Source organism: Mustela putorius, unplaced genomic scaffold (assembly GCF_011764305.1).
Source record: "Mustela putorius furo isolate JIRA1106 unplaced genomic scaffold, ASM1176430v1.1 tig00003969_pilon_pilon_pilon, whole genome shotgun sequence".
NCBI lineage: Eukaryota > Metazoa > Chordata > Mammalia > Carnivora > Mustelidae > Mustela > Mustela putorius.
The window spans coordinates 2239786-2252431 of NW_025422112.1; the positions used below are offsets into that span (position 1 = coordinate 2239786).

At 38.5% G+C, this 12646-nt stretch overlaps 1 protein-coding gene across 5 annotated transcripts in view; it reads left to right on the top strand.

The window, feature by feature from the left end:
- The window catches only part of KHDRBS2 (KH RNA binding domain containing, signal transduction associated 2), a 628493-nt gene that overhangs the window by 390365 nt on the left and 225482 nt on the right, over positions 1 to 12646 (top strand). For all 5 annotated transcript variants that reach the window (XM_045070404.1, XM_045070405.1, XM_045070408.1 and 2 more), the window contains exon 6: positions 2008 to 2206. In XM_045070404.1, coding sequence (XP_044926339.1) covers positions 2008 to 2206 — 199 coding nt within the window. The remainder of the gene's footprint in view (positions 1 to 2007; positions 2207 to 12646) is intronic.

Below are 12646 nucleotides of genomic sequence, written 5' to 3' on the forward strand. Positions count from 1 at the left end.
TTACCTCTGATTATTCAGTGGGATAGACAGCACTTGTGAATGTAGTGTAGATATAATTTACTACCCACACCTGGGCACTTCTGAGAGTGTTAAAATGCTCAACTGAACGGGAAGCTAGGACAACAGTTGTAAATCAGAACTGTTCTAGGCAAACCTGGACATATGCTCACCCTACTTAGGAGGAAACAGAGAGAAGCTTGGAGACCCAGTGAAGGTAAAATTGGTCTTTACATCCTTTTTCACAGATGTGTTTTATATTATCATGGTAATATAGTATAGTGTATTCTCAGCTACTGCTGTATTTGAAATGGGCACTGAGCCTTCTGGGTCCTTCGTATTTCACCTTCCCCAATCCAGGAGAACATTCTCGGTACATTAGACTTACAATAAATTGTTTGATAATTTCTCTATTCATCAGCTCTATAATCTATTTAAAACTTTTAAGGACTCTACCAGCATTCTTACCGTCCGCTCACAAAAGCTCATTTTCCGCAAGCAAGAAGAAGCCAGCTGACTGCTATTCATAGCTGAATGCAAAGCCTCCATCCCCCCGTCCGTGGGCACAGCCAAACAGTGTGATTGTTGACATCCCCAGGATCATCATTTTCCCCAAAGCTTTAGTGTTCCCGCTGAAAGCAGTGCTTTCTGGAGGCCAGCCTTTCAGACATAATAAAAAGTGAAATAACCATGCTTTTGCCCAAAGACTTCAAACACTCAACCTTTCCAAAGGCCTTGGAAAACCATAAAAGTTGGCTGCAACCATTTGATCTTAGGCAAGCACCGTAGTACAGAGCATTCAGTCTACTCTTTTATCTCAGAACCCTGACATATTTCACTAACACCGTAGTTACCATAGGCAAACAAATTATATTAGTGACTGTACCAGTTCAGGGGGTCGTATGCCCGATGACAAATCAGTGACAGGGAGTTGTGGTTTTAACGACCTGAAGCTTCAGCTACTAGAATAAGCAGAATGATATCACCGTGCTTCAAGTTCCACGTTTTATTAAAGTGTGAAAGTGCAGTCAGATGTTTTTTTTTTTTTTCCTTTGTAAATACAACATTGCACCTCACTGTCAATTACCTCCAGAGTGGAGGAGACATTGACATTCAGCAGTTCAGTTTCGTGGATGGTCCAGCGGGTCATGCAGGTTTCCCCTGCTATCCAGCATGCCTGTGAGACCTTTCATAAGCTGAAATGGCATAAAGCAAAGAAGCAATTACCATTAATTTATATGGAAATTTTTTTGAGTGTTCCCAGACCCCTGAAAAATAACCTCTCAGGCTTTTCTGGTACCTTAGGACACATCCTGGTAATGGATACACAAAATAAATGAAGATAAAGCACAGATGTTCACACAGTTCAAAGCTCTGAGGGCTTGGTATGGAGATGCTAAGTGTAGTTCTTGGGGAAGGAGCTTGGTGGAGACACTCTGGCTGCTTAGGGTACATGCTACCTCTGTACTGACTTGCTACAAAAAAAAAAATGCTCAACACTATTTTTACTTTTCACCTTTTTCATAAAAGTGGAAATCATCTTCTGATTTCTTTCAGTTAGCGAAAACAGGTGCCAATGTACATCTTTTGTAAAAGCAAACTTGGCATACGGTGAACTTTTAAAAAGCAGGAAATACTTTGTGGGTTAGCTGAAGCTCTGATATGGGTCTGCTTGGAAAAACTGGAATAAAATGAGAGTGGGTTGGTTTGTGTTCATTTTTTTCCCATTTTATATTAAAGCATTTTGCATGAGTTTCATTATGAGAAGTTATAGCCAACATTTACAAAATTTATTCTACCGTAGAGATCAAAATACTTTATACCCTAAAGAAACTCAATTACACACACACACACACATGCACGCACGCACACACACACACCCGGGAGCACTCATGCATACAGATAAATTTGGTTTTCTTCCTATCATATGGCAATAAGATGGGCATGCTATGTTTTAGTCTCTTTCTCTCATCCCTGATTTCTCATCTATACATGACCTGTTTCTCCTAGGGGCCGTGGGGGTGCCATTCCTCCCCCGCCACCACCTGGACGAGGTGTACTCACCCCTCGAGGGGCTACTGTGACTCGCGGAGCTCTTCCAGTGCCCCCTGTAGCAAGAGGAGTCCCAACCCCACGAGCCCGGGGGGCACCGACAGTGCCAGGATATAGGGCACCCCCTCCTCCAGCCCATGAAGCTTATGAAGAATATGTAAGTACCCTTGAGAAATCAGTGGGTGGGAAGAGTTCAGCTGGTTGGGTAATAGGTTAACCCTCAGAGACACTCAATACAGAGAGTCACAGAAAACAAAGGTCATTTGCAACAAAATTTAAGCAGTGCATTTAAAGGAGAGCATTTTGAGAAAACTTTTATTTTCCAGGTGCCATGATTGTTGGTGCCAGTTAAACAGTTTGCATTTTAAGAGTCAAACTATCCTGAGGTTTTCTTATTCTTTAGAAGATCATTTTTCAAAATGGATATAATTATGAATATAATGTAAATTGTCATATACTCAGAAGTTTCTTCTAGGACATGTTAAAGATGAGCATGAAAATCACTCAGAAGCATTTGACAGATACAATATAATTGCCTTGTAAACTTTGGTAAGAATGTAAGATCACGCGACTGGTCTTTCATTTAAATATCCTTGCTCTCTCTTTCACCATATGAAATATATGGGATTGGCAGATGTGAAGAATTCAAAAAATATAGAATGAGCAGAAGGAATGAAGTGTCTATAGGCATTCCCCTCCCTTCCCAACCACTGGGTCACGATATACACCCTTTGACCTTTCATCCAGGTTGTTAATATTCCACTGGTCACATGTATTCTAGTCCTGGTGACTAGAATATTGTGAAAATTATAAAAAAGGGACAGGTTCTTAATCACTTGTGTAACCATAGTAAATCTACTGTAAATGTTAAAGTTAATTGACGCAAGCCAGTCGTCATCTTATGAAATAGATTCATTTTACCTTTAAACTTTCGAGCAAGCTCATCCCTGGTCTGGGTGTTTATTTCATTGAACCGTGCACAGACATGCTGTCTTCTTAAATGTCCTCTGTGAGTGGTTACTCATTAAACATAAACTCTTAAATAATAATAAAAAAAACCAACAACATAAACTCTTCAAGGACAGTTACCATCACATGCTAGACACTCAAAACATATAAATGTTTAATGAACTGGTTAATAACAAAGTAAAATATATTCTAAAACAAAGTGAACATTATCGATAGGTGTCACTAAAAAATGTATTAGTGCTTGGAATATGTTAGTATTTAGAAATAACGTTATTGCTTAATATGGAACATTGACTCTATTTGCAAGAGTGAGAAAAATTAAGTTTAGAAATCCATTTCTACTGGAAAAGAAGAAATACATTCATCTAAAGTATGTTTTATGCCAAAAAAAAGTCTTTTATACGGTATCAGGTATCAATATTTAAAATCTTTCGACAATCTTAAAATTGCAAAATTGGAAACAAAATGTATTCTACCCTGTGAACAAGACTACAAGACAGGAAACACAGAGCCTAGTCTTGATTCTGCCATCTCTTTCCTGAGATATGTAATGTATGAAATACGAACTTGTTAAATGAGTGAACTAAACATCCACAACAGGGATGATGAGGTTTGGGGGGTTTCTTTTCTTTTCTTTTCTTTTTTTTTTTCAAGTCTCCAAGAAACCTTCTACCTCTGCCATCTTTATGTATATTGCTACTCTGGTGTGTTTTTATCTTCCAAATAGAAGTTTAAATAGTCAGATCTTACTTCAAAAACTTAAAGAGAGAGAAAACTTTTTCAGTTAATTGTGGTCAACACTGTTATTAACCAGAAAATGTATAGGGCATGTGAAATTTACAGGGCACTGTGAAAGAGAATAAGATTGGCAAAACATTGTAGCTTTGGTATAGCTAAGAAAACGCTGTAGCCTTCCATGTGCATTCCAATTTATAGTCAGATAAATCACTGGAATGCAGACCCAGTAAGAGTAAGCTACAAAAGCATAAAGAGTCTATAGCAACATGAATGAGAAAGTTTATATTCTCAATGGAAATCTAGGAGGAGGGTAGTTCTTAGAGTAAGGAAAGGAAACTATGTAAAGTCATATAATCTGAATTTTTTACTTAGATATTTGGGAAGTATCCAGTCCCTTTTATTTATTCACCCAATCATTGACTGAGCCTCGCTCTTATTGTAGGCACTGTCCTGAAAGTCCTGGAGATGTAGCTGTGAACAAAACAGACCAAACAGTTGCTTCCTTAAAGTTCACGTTTTAGCGGGAGGAGAGCAAACACATGTCACTGAGTGAACCAAGTAATGCCAGGTAGACATAAATGCTCTGGGGTTAAGTGGGATGCCACTACTGTACCATGGGCTGTCGGGGAAGGTCTCTGTGCTGGCAAGACTTGAACAATTGCATCACGAAGCGAAGGTCCAGTCTCAGGGGCTGCCTCCATAAAAGGCATCACTGGTAAAGGAAACAAGGAGTACAGATACCCTGAAATGGAACCTGCTTGGAATATTTGGGGAAAGCAAGGAGGATGTTACAGCTGGAACAGGATGTGTGAGGCAGAGGTGGTAGATGAGATAAGGTCAGGGGATGGACAGGACTGTGGGGCAGGAGAGTGACATGATCAGATTTATGTTTGAAGAGGTTTATTCTGCGGACATCTGGAGAACAGAATATGGGGTGGGCACAGAGTAGAAACAGAGAGGGGCAAGTGACTTTTTGCAGTCATTCCGCATGGACAGAATAATGGCTTGGAGGGGATGAGAAGAGATCGGAGTCTGAGAGCACTGGGAAAATGGTCTGTTAGGATTGGATGATGGGCTGGATGTAAAACCTGCGAAAAAAGAAACGAAATGAAATCTTTGTGAAGTTTCTGTGAAGTGCAGGTTACACTGAACCTTGAACTGAACAAGTGGGTTAAATCGAGGGGTCCTTTATTGAAATGAGGAGCGCCAGAGAGGGAAGGGGAAAATCTAGCCTGAGGGAACGTCAGTTGCGTTGCTGGAGGGAAGGGACCTGACCTGAGAGACACAGAGCTGCATCCCGAGGTTTGCATTCTCACCACGTCACTTGCTCTGTCATTTGTAAATACTCGGAGGCTTGGATTTCCCTTTCTACAGGAAAGGGGAAATGTGTTCATCTAACGTATGTTTTATACAGTATCAGGTATCAGTATTTAAAATCTTTAGACAATCTTAAAATTGCAAAATGAGAAACAATAAATATACTCTCCCCCATAAACAACCCTCAGGTCAGGAAACCCAGAGCCTACTCTTCTGCCATCTCTTTCCTGAAACCTAGTAGTTATGACATAAGTACCTATTGAATGAATGAATTAAAAGTTCACAACAGTGTGTGTGTGGGGGGGGGGGGGGCTGGTTCATATGAATAGAGAGTCATGAAATCCAGTAATAGCAATGTCATCAGGCCTAAAGAAAGGTCTAGAACAAAGAACCAGAAAATTTTCAAGAATCTTATATCTCATGTCTGTTCTTTGCATATATGTTTCTTCTTTTAATTTAAATTCAATTAGCCAACATATAGTACACCATTAGTTACAATGTAGTGTTCAATGATTGATCAGTTGTGTGTATCACCCAGTGCTTGTCACATCACGTGCATCTGATTTTATTCACTTAATCTACATACTGAATTTGCTGCCGTCTCTGATCAATGTTTGTCCATCCTAGGTCTGCCATATTCGTGACCAGTCCTTGTCACCTACAGATACTGACTGGTTTGTCCGTCTCTCAGTCCTAGTCTAGATCCCCAGCGAAGGAATGATGTTTACCCAGGCTTGTCAAGTGTCCAACACTAGTCAGTCAGCTATGACTAGAGAACAGTTTCTGGAAATTAAGTCTAGGATCTACTACTTCCCAGCCACCAGTGGCAAGAATAGGGTAAAGGTCAAGTTCATACAATATAAACATGTTTACTGGGAGCCCAACTCCAGGGAGAAGAAGAGGAGATTCTTTCTCTAGTTTCCAGAGAAAGAGAAAGTATTATGAACTTGGCAGATATCCTGAAATATATCTCCATTATCTTAGTCTTAGTAATAGGAAAAGGTAGATAACTTTTCTTCAAAAACCCCTTTATGCCATGTTTCATTAAAACCTGTCATATGTCATATTTTAATTTTTTCCCTATAAACAGTGAGTATGTACAGAGTTTAATGCATGGCTGGTAAGCTGCTGACAGCAATCTTTAAGGTCTCAGGGCCAAGCTCAGATTAACACTCAAGAGCTGCTCCTCTCTGCTCTAATTTTAAACTATTGATTCCTCTGTAAGGGGTAGGAAAAACAAAAGTTTAAGTGTCTCGGTAACAAAATAATAGCACCGTGCTGAGTTGATGGTAAAAATCTCCAAGGAGTTCTTAACTTTCAGATAAAATTTCTTAGAAAAGGTTCCCTTTATTATACATGACACTGGGAGCCAATTCTCTTTTCAGACTTTTCTTTCTCCCCTGCTGGGTCCCAGCACTAAATTTCTGACCACACAGAATGTATAGATGTAATCAAATCCACTCCTTGCAGCTTGCCTGACAAGCAACAGCTTACAGTAAATGAGATTGCTGTTTAAAGCCACCATTCGTGTTAGTGGAGTTTTAAAAAATGTGAATTTGTGTCTCATGGTTGCACATCCTAATCCAGACTTTAAATATTTTAAAGTTTCTTTTCACTGACTTCCTACTAAGAGGTACATTTAAATTTTACAGATCCGTCATTGTGATTAAAGTAGATGTCCGGAATTGAAGAGTAGAGTTCAGAAAATCTCCTACATGACAAAATATGAAGCTGATCAGCTCTCTCAGTGGATAATACGTTAAGAGAGGGTAAACCGAAACATGAATTTTTGAGTACCTACCAGGTTCCAGGCACTATATTAGTTCACTTAATCTCTTAATAAATGACGACCAGTTGTTCATGAGCTATTTTAGTAGATGAGGAAAGTAACGTTTGATATTGAGACTTGTGTGCCGTTTCCGGTCTCCAGATCTCTGGATCTCTGTCATCATAAGCTTGCCTCACAGAGAAGTCACATGCAGGAATACAAACCATTTGTGCTCCACACCTCCCATCCAGACCAAACATGACATCTAGTCAGTGTTTGAATCTCCTCAGCCATATTTAGGACATCCCCCATCCCTACAGGACTATCTCTGACTATGGAAAACTCAGTATCTTCAGAAACTAGGCGCTGGAAATATAAAAGCTGTGGTTAAAAAGACCTGTACTCTGAAAAACATGCCATCTAGTGGGAGAGAGAGTTAGTTTAACGATTAACATGTCCTATGAGATTGCTATATAGGACTCTTACTTTACTCTACCTTGTACTGCAAGTAATTTTTGCTCTTCTCTCACAAGATTTAATTAAGCATCCTAAAGGAAGAAAGTATTTCTTAAATTTATTTTATGTTTGCAGTTCTAATAGTAAAGTGTTTAGTGATAGCAATTGAATTGAACCTTCTTATAATATTGTTGGAAAGATGTTATAGCTGTGCACACTTAAGTACACATGCATGTTTTATATAAATATTAAACAAATAGCATATATTAAGTGTCAAAGAGAGACCACACTTGCTTCCAGTAGAGGGAGTTATCACCATGGCATTGGATGTTTTAGAAAACTTCTAACACAGCAAGGAAGATGGCAAGAGCAGACCAAGATGAGCAAGTAGAGCTTTGACAAGTAGAGAGAAGAGGTAGGAAGCTCCATGCAGAAAAGAATGATAAGGGGGAAGGCTAGAAGAGGGACCTTTCAAATCAAGTCTGAAGAATCCGAGAGAATGGTTTGGGGAAATAGAATTCATTTAAGATAGCCATAGACATAATATAGGCTGACCTCAAAGGCTGAGGGTCTAGCGTTACCCACTGTAATTAAAGGCTACCTAAAGATTTATGAGCAGAAGATAAAGATTTGGGGGAGTTTTATAATTCTCAATTGTTCCTAATTCTCAATTATTATGGTGGGTTGGAGAACAGTTAAGAAAGAGGAGATATTTAGGCAATCAACAACAATGAGGCTTAATGAGATGTGACCTTGACTTATGTAAGCATAAGAACGGGATTGGAAGTATCCAGGCCAAACACTGAAAATGGAAACAGTAGGGTTTAAGACAAGAACCATGAGAGACTATGGACTCTAAAAAACAATCTGAGGGGTTTGAATTGGCAGGGTAGGGGGGTGGGGAGGAGGTTGGGGTACCAGGTGCTGGGTAGTATAGAGGGCACGGATTGCATGGAGCACTGGGTGTGCTGCAAAAATAATGAATACTGTTATGCCAAAATTAAATAAAAAATAAATTAATTAAAAAAAAAAAAAGAAGTTATGAAAGGAATTGGAAGGACCAGGCAAGGCTCACACAAGGTTTGCTGTAGGAGGGATGAGAGTGGGACAGAAGGGAGGGCTGGAGTGGGGAGGGCCAGGCAGTGAACATGGACTTTGAAGCTGAAGAAACTCCTTTCCAAGGCTTACCCAGGTGCTCACAGGGTCGTGTCTCTGAGTTCCAGAAATAAATTCTTTCACCTGCTGTAAGTTGAGATCACTTCCTGACCTGTCACACTTGCCTTCGGTTGAGGTGATGTTAGCAGACAAGGCCATTTGTGAAATCATGGTACGTGGAGTTCATTTACTTTCAGTGTAGTTGGATATTTTATTTGTGTGATTAGGTATGGCTAGCGCTCTGTTACAGAAATGATTCCAGGAATACTCTTCCCGTCTCCCCTGGTGTCATGATACACAAGTCTTCATGGACACAGTTCTCACTGTTATTTAAACTGGGGACTCAGACACTGGTGCTGAAAATACGTGCTTAGTGGTAGAGAAACATGGTTCGAATTGTATGGGGCCAGAAATATTCTGTCAAAAACTCTTCCATATCATGACGACAGATCTGAGGGAAACTTGATAGAGGCTTCCCCTAACTTGACAGTAATCCTCATAGTCTAGAATGTAACCACTAATGAGTTGTGAAACCAAAAGAAACTTTCCAAACTATCGATTATAACAAAGATTTTGTCAACCAGCTAGAGGAAAAAAACTGAATTTCCTCTTCTCTCTACAGAAAATATGATAAAGTCATTGTCATAGTAAAGGTGATAAAAAATTATGCCTTCAAAAAATAGGAAAAATAATCTAGGGGTAGGTATATTAGGCAACTAGTTAATAAAAATACTGGACCATTTTCTGGATTTTGTGATGTTTGTATTTTCAGTTTTTAAAAATTTTCTAATTAGTTGTGATTGCTTTTGTCATTCAAAATATTCACTTTCATGCCAAATACATATTCATAATTTTGTAACCTTTTTTTAAAGATAGAATGCAAAATTGTATATCTTTAGGACCCACAAACTCTTGGTCTGGTCCCCATAGAAGAAAATAATGGCAACATTTATTATTATTATTATTTTTAAAGATTTTATTCATTTATTTGACAGAGAGGGAGACAGCAGGAGAGGGGAACACAGCAGGGGGAGTGGAAGAGGGATAAACAGGCTTCCCTCTGAGCAGGGAGCCCGATGTAGGACTAAATCCCAGGACCCCGGGATCATGACCTGAGCTGAAGGCAGATGCTTAACAACTGAGCCGCCCAGGTGCCGTGAGATACTCTCTTTTTAACAAAGATTTCATAGGAGAATTAAATGTGCAGATAAATGCACACAATTTCCAGAAGTGTCCATCAGACCATCACTCCCTATAAAAATATACTGACAACACAAATATTTGCTTAAACACTCTTTTGTAGCCTCTATGTTGGTGTAGCATAAAGACCAAAAACAAAACCCTCAGGTACACAAAATGGTTCCCTGTTTCCAAAGATGTAAGTCCAGTTAATTTTTAAATTACCTTGAATTTTTTCCAACAGTTAATACCCAGATACCAAAATGGTATATGGGGATACAACAAAGCAAGAAGCAATGTCAGTTCAGTGCTACATGAGAAATTTGTCTGCGTATAATCAATCATGTTAACCTAATTTATAAAATTCATTTTGACAAACTTTTGAAAAGCTTTTCTTTCCATCAGTCTTAACTAAGCCTATCAGCATGCAAGCCCGTCCTATCATCTGATTACAACTCTGAGGCATCCTTCCATTAACAATGAGAGAACTAGAAAATTCACTGGTAAATCAATAGTCCTTAAAATTTCCATAAATGAGTTCAGGCTGCCAACCTCCAATTTCATGTGTATGGAACATTTTTTGACAGGAGAGGGAAATAAGTATTAAATGATAATTGAAATCAATTCTTGTGCCATTTTTGTGGAAAGAAAGATTATGAGCCTGATCTATAATGCATTTTGAGGGAACCACGTGTGGTGGTTTTCTGTATAAAAGCCAAGAGCCTTCATCCAACGAAAGGAGATTTTTATTAGCGTTTCTAGATTAGACATTTGTATTCCATTAAACATTCTTGTTTGAGTTTCATGCTCTAGTCTCCTCTTAGTAGAGACTAATTTGCTGGAATACAGTGTAGGATTATTATTTTTTTTTGAAATGTAACTAATATTTAAACTAACCAAAACATGTGAAGGTAATGAAATTTTTTTTAACTAGGATGGACATAATGCTACTGTGGTTTAAACCTCCAGAGAAAGGTATTTAAGGACTATTAAAATACTCAATTATTGCCCATTAATATAAGGCAACATCCTCTGAAATTGTGTGCATTTTCCTTCTGAAGTTGAAACTTGAACAAACCATCCTTCTTCTAGCATTAAGTTTTAGATTTTAAGTCATTTTAGAACAGATGCAGTTTCTCCTATTGGCCACTTAGGATTGTATGCAATTGTATCCAAACCTGTACCTTATAATTACCACGATGACTAATGGCTTTTGTAACACTTACAAAGATGAAAATAAGTTTCCTCCATGTGCCTTTTTCAGTCAACTGTTAGCTGATGGAAAATGTTATAAAGTATTTTAAAGTTTTCTCTCAGCTCTGCTCCTACGATCTTTTTGTAGGGTCTGCTATAGACATAAGGAGGAGAGCCATGGCAAAAATGTCCCCAAAACTGCCTCTTCAGCCTTCACAAGTTCTACTGCTTTTTTTTTTTTTCCACATTACTTAGGTCATCTTATTTTCTATCTTTGCTTCATACACATGGCCCAAGGATTCATAACAAAAGTGAATTGAGCCTTAATTTCTTTCTATAGATATGTTGAGAGGCAGTGTTGAGTACAAATTAATCATTTTTATATCCTTTTTTTCTTCTGAGTTGATTATGATTTTGATGATTATGTCCGCACCAAAAAAAAAATAATAATAATAATAATAAAAAATAAGACTTACACAGGGTGACCGTCAGACATAAGAATCCTAAAATCACTTTTCTTTTGCTGGCCAAAAAGCAATGTTCTATGTGTTTTGTTAATACCACCCTTAAGGTTTTGTAGCAAACAGAACTTAGTTAAATATAACTTGCCTAGCTACTTAGATTGCCAGGGGCTTCTGCAGAAAAACCAAATAGGAGTGGCCACATAGGATTGAGTCCCTATCCATATTTTGGCTCTCTTTCCTTATGGATCCCCCCTGTAACTTGAAAATAGTAGCTGCTGAATCTTCCCATCCATCACGGATCTTTGTGATTATTTTCTGTATATCTTGTGAGTTAAAGGCACTGCTGGGGAAGCTGCAAATGTTCTTTGCAATAACTTTTAATAATCTCCACATTTGAATTAAGGCAATTTCTCTTCATTATTGGAGATAGGAAACTGTACTTTCCCTTTATATGAAACCATGTTATGGCTGAATTCTGCCTTATATTTCTTAGAAGCAAAGTAAAGAGTATGCCACTAGTGGGCTTTTTTTTTTTTTTAATATCCCTTAATGTATTATATTCATTACATTCACCTATGACCTATAAACATCCATGTAAAGTGATCTGGTCCCTATTTTCCACAGCCATGGTACTAACAAAGCTAGAGACCATTGGGGGCAGCCGGTGTGAGGGCTAGAGAGAAGGTTTGGAGGCAGAGAATGAGCAATTTGTCCTCTCAGGTGGTCTTTTCTTTCTGCTTCTCAACCCCCACACATAAGTCCAAAATCCCCCTCCCCTTTTTTTTTCTATTCTTGGTGTAAAAAAAAATTAAATTAACAAGCTCTTTGATGTGAGTCATGAGGATGTGTGTCATAGGGAAGGAAAGAAATTTCGCTTTTAATATTCTTGCTGTTCTTCCCCTCCTAGCAGTACTAGATGTAACTACTTGAAAAGAAAAACCAATGTCTTTTGCTGTAATGTCAGCCCATGTTGTAATTTCTGTTACATGACAATATTTTTTATTAAATAATATGGATGAAATTTATACCTTTGCAAAATAATAAATAACTCGCCAGAATAGTAACTGGTACCCACCACTGATATGTTCATCTGCTCCACACAAGTACAGAGCACCAGCTGGTGTTCATTCTGGCTGTTAAATGTTGTATGACTTCCACACTGGTGAAATTCTAGTAGAAATATAACGTAACAGACTTTCGCAAATAGACAAATTAACTCAACTAAGCTTAGAGATCAGGAGGATTCCTTAGCCAAACCATCAGGCCATTTGTCTGAGCCAGATGGCTGAACCGCACCACGACCTCTTCTGACCACAGCTGCAGCTGATGGCCCTTGTGACTGCAGAATTCCCAGCGC